Source organism: Anomaloglossus baeobatrachus, chromosome 1 (assembly GCF_048569485.1).
Source record: "Anomaloglossus baeobatrachus isolate aAnoBae1 chromosome 1, aAnoBae1.hap1, whole genome shotgun sequence".
Lineage (NCBI taxonomy): Eukaryota > Metazoa > Chordata > Amphibia > Anura > Aromobatidae > Anomaloglossus > Anomaloglossus baeobatrachus.
Genome location: NC_134353.1, coordinates 250,994,711 through 251,007,656, shown reverse-complemented (window position 1 = coordinate 251,007,656; position 12,946 = coordinate 250,994,711). Strand labels below are relative to the sequence as shown.

The window sequence follows — 12,946 nt, the reverse complement described above, 5'->3', positions numbered from 1 at the left end:
GCCCAGACCTTCTCTCACAAGGTCCGTTTTTCCGCCAGAATTCTGCGGCTCTCAGATTGACGGCGTGGCTCTTGAGTCCTGGATCCTGACGGCTTCCGGCATTCCTCCCGAAGTCATCTCCACTATGACTCAGGCTCGGAAGTCTTCCTCGGCCAAAATTTATCACAGGACTTGGAGAATTTTCCTGTCCTGGTGCCGTTCTTCCGGCCATGCCCCTTGGCCTTTTTCCTTGCCGACCATCCTGTCCTTTCTACAGTCCGGTCTGCAGCTAGGACTATCCCTCAATTCCCTTAAGGGACAGGTCTCGGCTCTGTCAGTGTTGTTCCAGCGGCGTATCGCCCGACTGGCTCAGGTGCGCACCTTCATGCAGGGCGCATCTCACATCATTCCACCTTACCGGCGGCCTTTGGATCCCTGGGACCTTAATCTGGTCCTCACGGCCTTACAGAAACCCCCCTTTGAGCCTCTTAGGGAGGTTTCTTTGTTTCGTCTTTCACAGAAAGACGTCTTTCTGGTTGCCATAACTTCTCTCAGGAGAGTCTCTGATTTGGCTGCGCTCTCTTCGGAGTCACCTTTTTTGGTTTTTCATCAAGACAAGGTGGTTCTCCGTCCGACTCCGGACTTTCTCCCTAAGGTGGTGTCCCCTTTCCACCTTAACCAGGACATTTCATTGCCTTCCTTTTGTCCGGCTCCTGTTCATCGCTTTGAGAAAGCGTTGCATACTTTAGATCTGGTGCGGGCGCTCTGGATCTATGTGTTACGCACCGCTGTTCTTAGGCGGTGCACCTCTCTTTTTGTGCTGACCACAGTTCAGCGCAAGGGTCTCTCGGCTTCTAAACCGACCCTAGCTCGTTGGATTAGGTCGGCCATATCTGATGCCTACCAGTGTACCGGGGATCAAGGCACACTCGACCAGAGCTGTCGGTGCCTCTTGAGCTTTCAGGCACCAGGCTACGGCTCAGCAGGTCTGTCAGGCTGCCACTTGGTCTAGTCTGCACACCTTTTCGAAGCACTACCAAGTGCATGCTCATGCTTCGGCAGATGCGAGCTTGGGCAGACGCATCCTTCAGGCGGCTGTCGCCCATTTGTGAAGTTAGGTTTCGCCTACTTCTCAGTTTTCTGTTTATTTTCCACCCATGGACTGCTTTGAGACGTCCCATGGTCTGGTCTCCCATAGGAACGATGAAGAAAAAGAGAATTTTGTTTACTTACCGTAAGTTCTTTTTCTTATAGTTCCGTAATGGGAGACCCAGCACCCTCCCTGTTGCCTGTTGGCAGTTTCTTGTTCCGCGTGTTGTCACCGGCTGTTGTTGTAGACAAAGGCTCCGGTTGTTCCGGTTTTTTGCTCTATCTCTACTTGTGGGTGGCTATTCTCCTTCAGCTTTTGCACTAAACTGGCTAGATGTGGTCATCCAGGGGGTGTATATGCTCGGAGGGAGGAGCTACACTTTTAAGTGTAGTACTTTGTGTGTCCTCCGGAGGCAGAAGCTATACACCCATGGTCTGGGTCTCCCATTACGGAACTATAAGAAAAAGAATTTACGGTAAGTAAACAAAATTCTCTTTTTTTTTTTTTTGCATCAATGGATTTTCCAGCAAAGAACTTTCTCTTTCAGGCTATAACTATTTTGACTTCATTACTTAAAAAATGCAGTGAAATTTGTTTTTTTTTCCTCTCTCTTCTTAGATCCTAAAGCAGAAACCAGGCTGTACATCACAGTAAATGATTTTGAGTTCCATGTTTACAATCGCTCTCATTTGTACGGACATCTCCAGGAAGTTTTTGGCTTAGACCCGACTATATTTCCTCCCAGGAAGGATGATGATAAAGTGCGAGAGAATGGAAAACAGAAAGCACAATCTGTACTTGAAAGGTATTTTGGTTTGTGAAGAGAAATGTTAAAATGCTAGAGATCAGGAATTCTACTTCATGCCAATTAAATGTGTTACTGAGAATCCCAAATTCCTAAAAATGTATGTTACATTCACTACCATGTGACACAGGACAGCTTCATTTTTTCAATTGAGGAGATGGTTTGCAATGGTCCTTGTGATTATCACTAAAAATATAGTGCTATGTTTTTTTGCTTTTTTTTTTTTTTTTTTTCCAAGATTACTTGCGCTTTTTTTTTCCTGTGGAGAAACATTGCAGTTGCTCATCCGTTACGAAAATGCATCTCTCCAAGCTAAAATTGGCTTCAGAATGATGCGGTCTTACATCTCAGAATATTTTTTTATATGGAGCAATTAAGATCATTGTATAAAAGCCAAAGTAAATTATGTGTGGATGCATGTGTCATTAACAGCTTTAAATGTTAAAATACAGTGGAATCTTGGTTTACGAGCATAATCCGTTCTGGGAGTGTGCTTGTAAACCAAGTTACTCGTCTAGCAAAATTTCCCATAGGAAATAATGCAAGCTCGGACAATTCGTTCCACAACTTGTTCAATGCCCCATCCTGGTCCCCTATTGTGCAATTCCACACATGCACAAACACCCATATTAGGCACACCTTACCTTCCATTCCCTCGCTGGCCTCCTGATTCTTGTAGTTCGCCGGTACAGGATGTGATATCTGGTAACCATCATGACCGATGACTGAGCTTCTGCTGCCAGTGTGCTAACGTCAAAGGCATGAGCCACTTGCCTCTGATTGGTCAGCGCGCTGCCTTTGAGAAGTGGCTGACAGCCAAAGTTCCTCCATCATCCCGATAGTTACCCGATAGACATCCTGTACCGGCGAACTACAAGAACCAGGAGGCTGGCGAGGGAACAGAAGGTAAGGTGAACATAATATGTGTTTGGGCGTGTTTGTGTGTGTTTGTGCAGAATGCAAGAGCGGGTTAGAGCGCGGTGAAAATACGGAACCAGAAGTGTGTGCGGTGAGTATTTGCTCATACAGCAAAGATTGCTCGTAAAACAAAGTTACAAATTTACAGCAAGCTTTGTTTGTATAGCGAAATACTCCCTCACCAAGTTACTCATAAACCGAGGTTCCACTGTATATTGTCAAGAAGTTTGTGTGTAAAATACTGATATGTTAACCAAAAGTCCCATGTGTTAAAAATGTAGATTTAGCGATTTGGAGATAGATCACAGAGGGTTTTTCTCACCTTCTTGGATTGTTAAAAATAAAAATAATACTTCTAAAGTTCATTATTGTTGTAACTTTCACATCTAATGTTTTTTTTGTGTTGCTTTTTAAGTGGCAATGTCAAAATAGAATCCCCCGATCCATCCTCATCTTGGAGGTCTCTCATACCGGTAATTAAAGTGAATATCAGCACAGTAAGTATAACGCAACGAGGTACAGAAGTTGTACTTTTGATAACTATATTACCATAACAGACCTTACATGCTTTTATCTGCAAAGCTAACTTATACCAGAATACACCATACTAAAACTAAAGACAAACCGCAAGGAAAAAGAGAGTACAGCTCAAATTATACAGCATGTGAAAGAAATATTGAACATATCACCAATTTTCTAAGAGTATATTTCTAAAAGTGCTACTGGTATAAATTTCTCACTAGATGTCGGTAACAACCCATCCAATCCACACATGCAAAGAATCAAACCATAGATGTCTGGAAATTAAGTTATGTGTAATAATGATAAATAACACAAGGAAAAAGTATTGAACACATGAAAAAAATGAAGGCGCAAACAGCCATAAAAAGTCATAACCCCAGCTGAAATCTATCTATCTATAGTTAGAAAGCAATCCTCCCTTTTAAGGTATGTGCCCACGATCCGGGTTCACAGCATTTTGGACGCAGCATGCTTTAGCTGCGTCCAAAGCGCTGCAATTGTACAGTACAAGCACAGTGGATGGGATTTCTAGAAATCCCGTGCCCACTGCGCGTGTACTGCCCACAGCGTAATCTGAACTATGGCGCGGCTTCCGAGCCGCAGCATGTCAATTCTTTGCTGCGTAGTCGCAAGCGTTTTCCGCAGGGTAACCTCAGCGAGAGACCGCAACTGTCCAAGTCCAGATCGTGGGCACAAGCAGCTACGGTCTCCTGCAGAGGAGACTCTCCTCCCCGCAGGTCAGGACACAGTGGGTCCTGATCGTGGGCACATACCCTTAGAGAAAAATATTAGCTGGTTCAACTGAAGGGCTATGGAAGTGCCTCATTACCAAGGTTCCACACTTTACTCACTTATGTAAGTCCATTAATTCCACAGTGCTTTTATAGACATCATAATCACTGTTGGGATTTGTTGTTTTTTTAGGCTTTTGCTTGTTTTATGTTCATCAGCCAATTTGGTCTTCAAAAGTGTTGTAACAGACATGTAATCCTTTTCATCAAAAGAAAGGAATATTAAAAACTTGCTTTATACATTTCACTATTAACATGTTAAGAGTCACAATATGTAGTACAAAAAAAGTTAAAGGTATGTTGTTTTTTTTTTTTCCTTTTGGAGATTTATGATTATTTGCATATTTGCATCCTAATAAGTATTTTTCACTATGTTACAATACATTTATATAGTAAACTAGAAGGTGGCCCGATTCTAACGCATCAGGTATTCTAGAATTTACGTATTGTGTAGTTAATGTATGATTTTTGTTATATATATATATAGATGTTGTTGTGTGTAGTTGCCAGTGTTTGTATAGGACGCTGTAAGTGTTCTGGGTGTTGTCTGGGTGGGGGTGTGTGAGAGTGGTGTTTGTGTGTTGCATTGTGTGTTGCGTTGTTTGTGGAGCGCTGTGTGTCTGTAGCGTTGTGTGTGTGTGTGGTGATGTGTGTGTTGCGCGGTTTGTGTGGGTGTGTGTGTGTGTGGTGCGTGTGTGTGTTTTGGGGGAGGTATGTTTTGTGCAATGTGTGTGTTGCGCGGTATGTGCATATATTTGTGTGTGCCGCGGTGTTTGTGTGTTGTGTGTGTGCAGCATTGTCTGTGTGTGGGTGTCTGTGTAGGGCGGTGTTTGTGGTTCCCAGTGTGTGTGTGGTGTGTTGTGCGGTGCGTGTGTGGCGGTGTGTGTGTTTTGGGGGGAGGTGTGCACCCCCCCATCGTGGTCCACCCCCCATGCTGCACCCCCCATCGTGCTCCTTCCCCCATGCTGCGCATCCCCCATCGTGCTCCTTCCTCATGCTGCGCATCCCCCATCGTGCTCCATCCCCCATACTGCACCCCCCATCGTGCTCCATCCCCCATGCTGCGCACCCCCCATCGTGTTTCATCCCCCCATTCTGGGCACCCCCCATCGTGCTCCATCCCCCATGCTGTACCCCCCATCGTGCTCCATCCCGCATGCTGCGCACCCCCCATCGTGTTTCATCCCCCCATTCTGGGCACCCCCCATCGTGGTCCACCCCCCCATGCTGCACCCCCCATCGTGCTCCATCCCCCATGCTGCGAACCCCTCAGAGAGGAGCATAATAGGAGGATTATAATAGGAGTATAATGGGAGGAGTAGTCCTGGGGAAAGAGGAGTATAATGGGAGGAGTTGTCCTGGGGGGAGGTGTACAGGTGCCCAACGTGTGCGGGGGGCGTGGCCGAGCGGGCATAGTGTGCGGGGGGCGTGGCCGAGCGGGCATAGTGTGAGGGGGCGTGGCCTAGCAGGCACCGTGTGAGGGGGCGTGACCTAGCGGGCAGCGTGTGCGGGGGCGTGGCCTAGCGGACAGCGCGTGCGGGGGAAGTGGCCTAGCGGGCAGCGAGTGCGGGGGGCGTGGCCTAGCGGGCATCGCGTGCGGGGAACGTGGCCTAGCGGGCATCCCGTGCGGGGGGCGTGGCCTAGCGGGCATCCCGTGCAGGGGGGCGGGCCTGGCCGGCATCGCGTGCGGGGGGCGGGCCTGGCCAAACAATCCATGCGGGGCCAGGCCGAGCCGAGCGGCCAATCCGACGGTTGTCACTGTAACGAGACAATTTTGGAGCAAGACAGACAGACAGACACAGAATAAGGCAATTATATATATAGATTAAATGGCACGGAAAACCATGACCTTTTATATGGCTGTGTCAACAGAAAAATAAGTTGTGCATTTGTGGCTAATTGGCATGTGACCGTGAAAAATGAAAGTGAAAATGTCTTCATTGCCTTTCTGACTCAAAACAACCATTAGTTTTGTTCTTCACACAGTAGTTAAGGCCGGGTTCACACAGCGTTTGCCACTGGGGCTTACATCAGAACCCTTGTAAAACTGTATTCTGTCGTATCCGCCAACCATTTACTATAATGCAGGGGCGGACATGTCAATGGTGCAGCCGCAAGAGGGGCCTTAGAGGTAAGAGGGCGATTCCCACTTCCAAAGCAGGTGGAATTGGGCATTTTTATGAGCTTTTGGGCTGCAAAGGGCCCATGTATTATGGTTGCAGAGGGGCCCTTTTCTGTCTTAGTTCACCAGTGCTATAATGATGCAGATGGAGTCAGTGTTTTCTATGCCAGATCATTTATAGCCGTATACGCCTATTGGAGGCGGGCAACAAGACAGTCGACTACATTTCGCTGCCTGCCTCCAATAGGCATACAGGGCTGATAATGATGTATAACAAAGTACATAGTGCCTCGCTCTGCATCATCATAGCCAATGGGCCTATAACCACATATATCTGAATCTCGTTTTGTGGGGGTTTGGGCGTAATACCTGATCGAGCCACTGACGTTGTGGCAAGCACAATGTGCACATAGCCTACGACATTGCAGCATGTTGGAAAGCACCATCTTCTAAATATTAACTTAATAACATACCGTTCACTTTATTTGTAGGGGCGGCTGGCTTTTGGAAATCATTATCAGCCTCAAACCCTGTGTGTAAATTTTGATGATGCTTTCCTCACATACACAACTAAGCCTCCGTCAAGTCACCTGGACCAGTTCATGCACATCCTGAAAGGCAAATTGGAGAACGTTAGGGTGATGCTAGTCCCTAGTCCACGATATGTCGGACTTCAGAATGATGAGTAAGTGTGGGTTTTTGCATTTATTGTTCTTAAGAACCTTTATTACGTTTTTTTTTTTCTTAAATGTCTTCCTAAGTTTCCACTTGCTATGTGGTTTAATCAGTTCAAGTTGACAAAATGCGTGCTAATGCATTCCTGGAAGAGCACCCGGAGCCGAACGAGACACATCATAAAAATATCCTTGCTGTCAGTCACGAGTATTGCGCCTTTTAATTTCATAATGATCTTGGTTGTCCCTCACTGCTTAAGAAGCCGAGAATATACAAAAAAAATAAAAATAATTCTGAAATTTAGGGCACTTGAAAATAGAGATACCATTTTTTTCTAAGTAGGTCTTCACAGGACTCTTGAGAAAATGTGAGCTAACTTGTAATATTCCTGATTCTTCCAGATGCCTGGTCCTCACAGTGTAATGTAACTAATGGCGCGTTTCCCCTACACAGCCCCAGTGTGTGTATCTGTGCTTTCTGTGGTGTCTTAGGAACAGACAGGAAGCTATTATTCTAATCTGATAAATAAAGGGGCATGTGGCTCATTGAAATTCTGTTATCTGGCAGATAGTCACTCACCATGTTTTCCTTCATTTTCACTGGAAGTGGAGCCAACCCCTTTTCTTCTGAGAACAAACCTTCTTTTATTAAAGATGACCTTTTTATATTAATATAATTAGCTTATCAGCTTATACAAGGGTTGTTTTCTGCTTCCTTGAAAATATATAGGTTTACCGTATATATGATCTATATACTCAAAACTGTAGGACACTTTTTATTACTACCAGTCACACAATTATTTCCTTTTTTGCATTTTTGATACTTTTGGAACAAAGAAAAAACCATGAATTAGTCAGGTCTGGAAAAAGAAAATGGAAGAAACAGTTCATTGTTTTCTCACACTAAATATCACAACTGTCATTGTTTTTCTTGAGTGATTGCTACCTACCAACCTTTTCTAGTCAAACCTAAACTGATTCATCTTTTAAAGAGGACCAACCACTAGGATTTTCATATATAAACTAAATCCAGTGCTACTCTGGTGCCAGGATGCTGATTCTATACATACCTTTAGTTGTGAGATCGGATGTATACTTTCTGAAATATAGGCAAGTTTGTGAAATGCACTGTTATTTGACTGATAGCAGCTACAGAATATCTAATAGGTTGGTCGGGTTTTGCTAATTGTTTGCCTGTCCTTCTTCCCCCCTGTCCTTCAACCCCCCCCCCCCCCCGTCCTTCTTCCCCCCCACTGTCCTTCCTCCCCTTGTAATAACAGAGACAGGGGGAGAAAGGACAGTCATGGAGACAAGGGCAGGAATAGCTAGCAAAACCTGACCCACCTATTAAGATATTCTGTTGCACCGATCAATCAAATAACAGTGGAGTGGATTTCACCAACTTTACTTGCCTATATTTCAGAAATTAGACATCCGATCACACAACTAAAAGGTATGTATAGAATCAGAATGATAGCATCAGTATAGCACTGGCTTTAGTTTATATGGGAAAATCATGGTGGTTGGTTCTCTTTAAAGGGAATCTGTCAGTGAGAAACTTTTGGGTATCCAGATCTTTAAAATGTAAATCAATAGAGATTTTTTTTATATCTTCTATCGGTTGCTACTTTACTAGTTATTGTTCATTCAAATGTAAATAAGGTGTTAAGTGTTCTGGGTTCATGCGGAGCTTTTTTTCTTCTTTAAATGTATTTTCTTGTCTGCATGATGTTACTGGCAGTATTTTGGTGCACCCCATCTCTATTTCAAGTGTTCTGGGTTAGACACAGCATCCTGTCAAGTCCCAAAATGCTATTTACCTGCCTATATGGGGTCAATCTGCAAGTCAATAGTCCTCTTAAACTGTGCAGTCACTACACTGAAAGTAAGGATCCCGGGAGGAAGTTTACTTAATTCTTCCTGGCAGTCTCCGGCTTTCAGTCACTGCCCATTACACAGTGAGTAGCGGCTGTAACCAGGACTGACACTGACTGACAACTGGCTCAGCATTGCATCAGTACAGAGCTGGCTGTCAGTCAGTATGGAAGCGTGGTTATAGCTACCACTCACTGTTTACTGAGCAGTGACTGAAACATCCCCTTGGTGAATGAAAGCTGAAGGCTGCTGGAAGGAATAAAGTTAATTTCCTCCCAATAGCTAGGCTTTCACTGCGGCAGCCAAGCAGCTTTGGAACTTTATTATCCTGCAGATAAACCTCATATCTGCAGGTTAATAGTGTCTTGGGACATGATGGGTTACCTTTAAAGAGCCACTGTCTCCCAAGGTTGTTTCCCCATCCAGCATACCTCTTTAGTTTGCTTGTGTGATGTCAGCCAAGGAAATCCGACAACTATCAGACTGTGCTAAAGAGACTGATGTTAGGTAGGAAAATAACCTCAGGCGGCAGAAGCTTGCTAGGTGCTCTATAATGCTCTTAGGAATAACCCTTTAATGCCTATGTTGCACTCCTTTGTCTGGTTTGGGCTGCGTTTCATGTCAGGCTTTGCAAGTAGGCTAGTGCGTTTCAATTTAATGAACTGCGTTGGCTATTTAAGGGCTTCTTACCCCTGTGCTCTCGTATTGATGGAGCCTAACCCTGTCTGAGTGAGTCCTGAGGGACTGAGCTAGAGTTGGTTCGTTGTGCTCCATCTTGGCTTCTGTTGAACTCAGGAGTCCTGTCTGCGACCTGCTCTGGGTCCTTGAAGGTTCTGTCTCTTGTCAGTCTTCGGGTTTTTTTTTTGCGGTTTTCATGGTTGTCAGACTTCCATGTTATTTCTGAGAGTAACCTGCCTTCTGCCTGTGGTCAGTAACTCTGCTACCTGTCTGCCAGCAGCCTCAGCCATCTTGTTACCCTTTTACAGTTGTCTGGTCTTCTACTTCGCCGTCTGTCACAGGTCTTTGGTTTCATGGTCATCTTCCTATGATGATCAGGTTATGTTCATCTGTTATGTTCTGTAGGGCTAGTTTCACACATCCTTCTTTTCGCCGGTTTGGCGGATCCGGCTCACTCTAGTACAGTGTATACAGTACAGTGGCAGCGCAACAAGCTTCGGTCACATGCTGTCATGTGACCAGAGCATGTGACGCAGAAGTTACAGCACTGCCACTGTACTGTATACACTGTACTGGAGTGCGCCGCATCCGCCAAATCGGTGAAAAGAAGGATGTGTGAAACTAGCCTTACTCTTCTTGATGCCCGTTATCTGTCTGTTAATCCTTGGACTATTATTTTTGCATTTTACCTCTGTGTTATGTAAGCTCTATTTGACTATTTCATCGGCGTCTGCGTGTCTATCTGGACCAGCAAGCCTAAGGCTATGTGTCCACGGGGGAAAGTGTCCTGCGGATATATTCGCAGGACATTCCGCAGGAGCTCCCAGAAAACTGCAGCCCAACTTTGTCTGTTTCCATGCTGCGGTTTTATTGCGGAATGTCCTGCGGATATGGTGCGGGCATTCTGCATTGAGGATACAGTACCATGGCTTCAGCACTGCACCTCAATGCAGAACAAGTGCTGAGTAATCGGGAGTTCATACTCCCCTCCATCACGCAGCACCTCGCTTTCTGGCGGCCGGGTCACTCTGTCAGCGTCTGCAGGAGAAGGTGGGCGGGCCTGGACTAGCTCCGGCTGTCACATGACCGGAGCTCGTGCAGGCCCCACCCACCTCCTCCTTCCTGTACCTGGATCCACCGCGCTGCTGTATACCAGACGGAGAAAGTGACTCGGGTGTCTGCTATCAAGGCAGGTAAGTATATGGGACTCTGCGGAGAAATCCGCAGGAATAATTGACATGCTGCTGATTTTTCCGCAGGGAAATCTGCATTATTTCCGCTGCGGAAAAATCCGCAGCGTGGGCACAGCAGTTCCCAAATGCCATAGAAATGGCTGGGGAGTAGCTTTGCGGCAGATTTTTGAAAAATCCGCGGAATTTCCGCGAAAAATCAGCGGCAAATTCTGCGCATTTTCCGCGGCATGGGCACATAGCTTAAAGGTTATACCGCCACCACGTAAGCCCGCCTCATGTAGCAGCCTAATTTGCATATGAAGGAAACCACTACTTGGGAAGCAGCAGCAGACAGAAGATGTGGAAGTGTCAATGGATTTATATGTCCATATATGCTGTTTGATCTTACAGACAGATTACCTTTAAAGGGACTCTGTCAGGAGGTTTTTCCTACCTCATCTGAGAACAGCATGATGTAGGCAAAGAGCTCATGAATCCAACAATGTATCACTTAGATTACTGGCTGCACCTGTTTTGACAAAATCAGAATTTTTAGATTTAGAAAAGCAGCAAAGCTGACAGAGCTTCCCCCACCTACAGCAGGCTCTCAATATAGATTGTACACTATATACAGGTGGCATGACTGCCAAGCACGTAACTTTGCAGTCTGAGCAATTATAAAGGGTCTTGCTGCTTAAAAAACATAGCAAATAAACAACAGATCTAACCTTGACAAGACAGGCATCCCTGAATTCTCAGTTTAACCCTTACACTGATGTCTTCATATTATATAGCAAAAACCTACTGATAGATTCTCTTTAAATATTTTATTTGCTAAAAATGTGCTGTTGTTTTTTCTTTTAAGTGTTGCTGCAAAATGTTATAACCAGTTTTGATGTTGATCTTATTTTTAATCTTATAAGGCCTCCTAGACTCATGGGAGAAGGATTTGTGGTCATGCAGTCTAATGATGTTGACATCTACTACTACATGGATGAGCCAGGTAATCTGCAGCGAGTGGATGGAAATAGCTGACGAACTGAAGTCATTAGCTCCATAGTTAATTCATTTCAGGGGTTGAATGTAATTTTTCTCTGTCAGATCCAATGTGTTCCACTCATGTCTATGGTCAGCATCAACCTGATGTTTGTGGTCATACAGGATTTTTTTCTACGTGGCTTAAGTAAACCTTTACTAATTTTGAGGTTTTTAATATCTGTTGTGTCGCTTGGTCTTGTCAAGTCTAATAAAAATAGCAGGCTTCTATTTTATTTTGGGAAACACTTGTTGATTAGACATAAAGGGTGCAAGTTTCTAATTTGTAGGGGGGTTCGGATTTCACTAGTCCATTTTAAACGTAAGTGGGAGCGATGCCGAAGACCAGAGCTTCCAGTGGTGTGAAACCTAAATTTAATAAATTCACATGCCTTTAGTTTTTAAATTTAAATATTTTATTGGTTTTCGTAAATAGGCAAATTACAGTATCGGACAAATCACAATATTACATCTCACCTGCCACATTGAAAACAAAAGGACTGTAGAGTCCAACCAAGACAGAGGTATTTCTCTTGTGAGTAGTTGTGATCATTATAAGGTAAAACCAATGCAATAAAAGCCTATATAAGAAAAAAAAACCTCCAGCAAAGGAAACTTAACACAGAAAGTTTCTAATAAAGAAAGTACCAAAGAGTGAGAAAAAGAGAGAAGAGAGAGCAAAGTGAAGGAAACCACTGGGCCACCACAAACCACACATGTCCATAAGGACATGTGGAGAACCTCTTCCAGAATTGGGGTCATGTCATAAGTTAGAGCTAGGGCCAGCCAGGTAAGACTCCCAGTAAAACCATTTAGTGGCCACAGACTCCACATCCCCACGCGATTGGGCCAGAACCCTCTCCATCCGATAGACCACATCCACCTCGCCATTCCACTCTTCCAAGGTTGGAGGATCCGCTGATATGCCTTTAGTTTTGCCTTAAGTTTTCTTGTGTAACCGCCAACATTTTTTGTTTTTCAAAGGCCTTGTCCCGGAAGATTCTGGAGAAAATGTTGAAGATGAAAATAATACAGAAGATGCAAAACTGCAAGACTTACCGCCGTGTTGGGGCTTAGACATTGTCTGCGGAAAGGGAACAGATTTCAACTATGGCCCATGGGCAGATAGGCAGAGGTAAACAAAAAATCTGCCGTCACTTCTAGGTCAAACGCAATGTAGTTTTTGTATTATGTGCCTTAATGTGGATGACAGTAAATATAGAAAATGGAACAATCTGACGAGCTGTGCGATGCCAAGGCTGAGCTGAGGTGCTACAATTCACTG

The 12,946-nt window shown here is 44.7% G+C and overlaps 1 protein-coding gene across 12 annotated transcripts in view; it reads left to right on the top strand.

Annotated features, from left to right (window-relative positions):
• Positions 1–12,946, top strand: part of BLTP1 (bridge-like lipid transfer protein family member 1) — a 392,853-nt gene that overhangs the window by 67,358 nt on the left and 312,549 nt on the right. For all 12 annotated transcript variants that reach the window (XM_075348975.1, XM_075349025.1, XM_075348994.1 and 9 more), the window contains exons 6-10: positions 1,688–1,874; positions 3,208–3,289; positions 6,719–6,912; positions 11,550–11,629; positions 12,646–12,796. In XM_075348975.1, the coding sequence (XP_075205090.1) occupies positions 1,688–1,874; positions 3,208–3,289; positions 6,719–6,912; positions 11,550–11,629; positions 12,646–12,796 (694 nt within the window). The remainder of the gene's footprint in view (positions 1–1,687; positions 1,875–3,207; positions 3,290–6,718; positions 6,913–11,549; positions 11,630–12,645; positions 12,797–12,946) is intronic.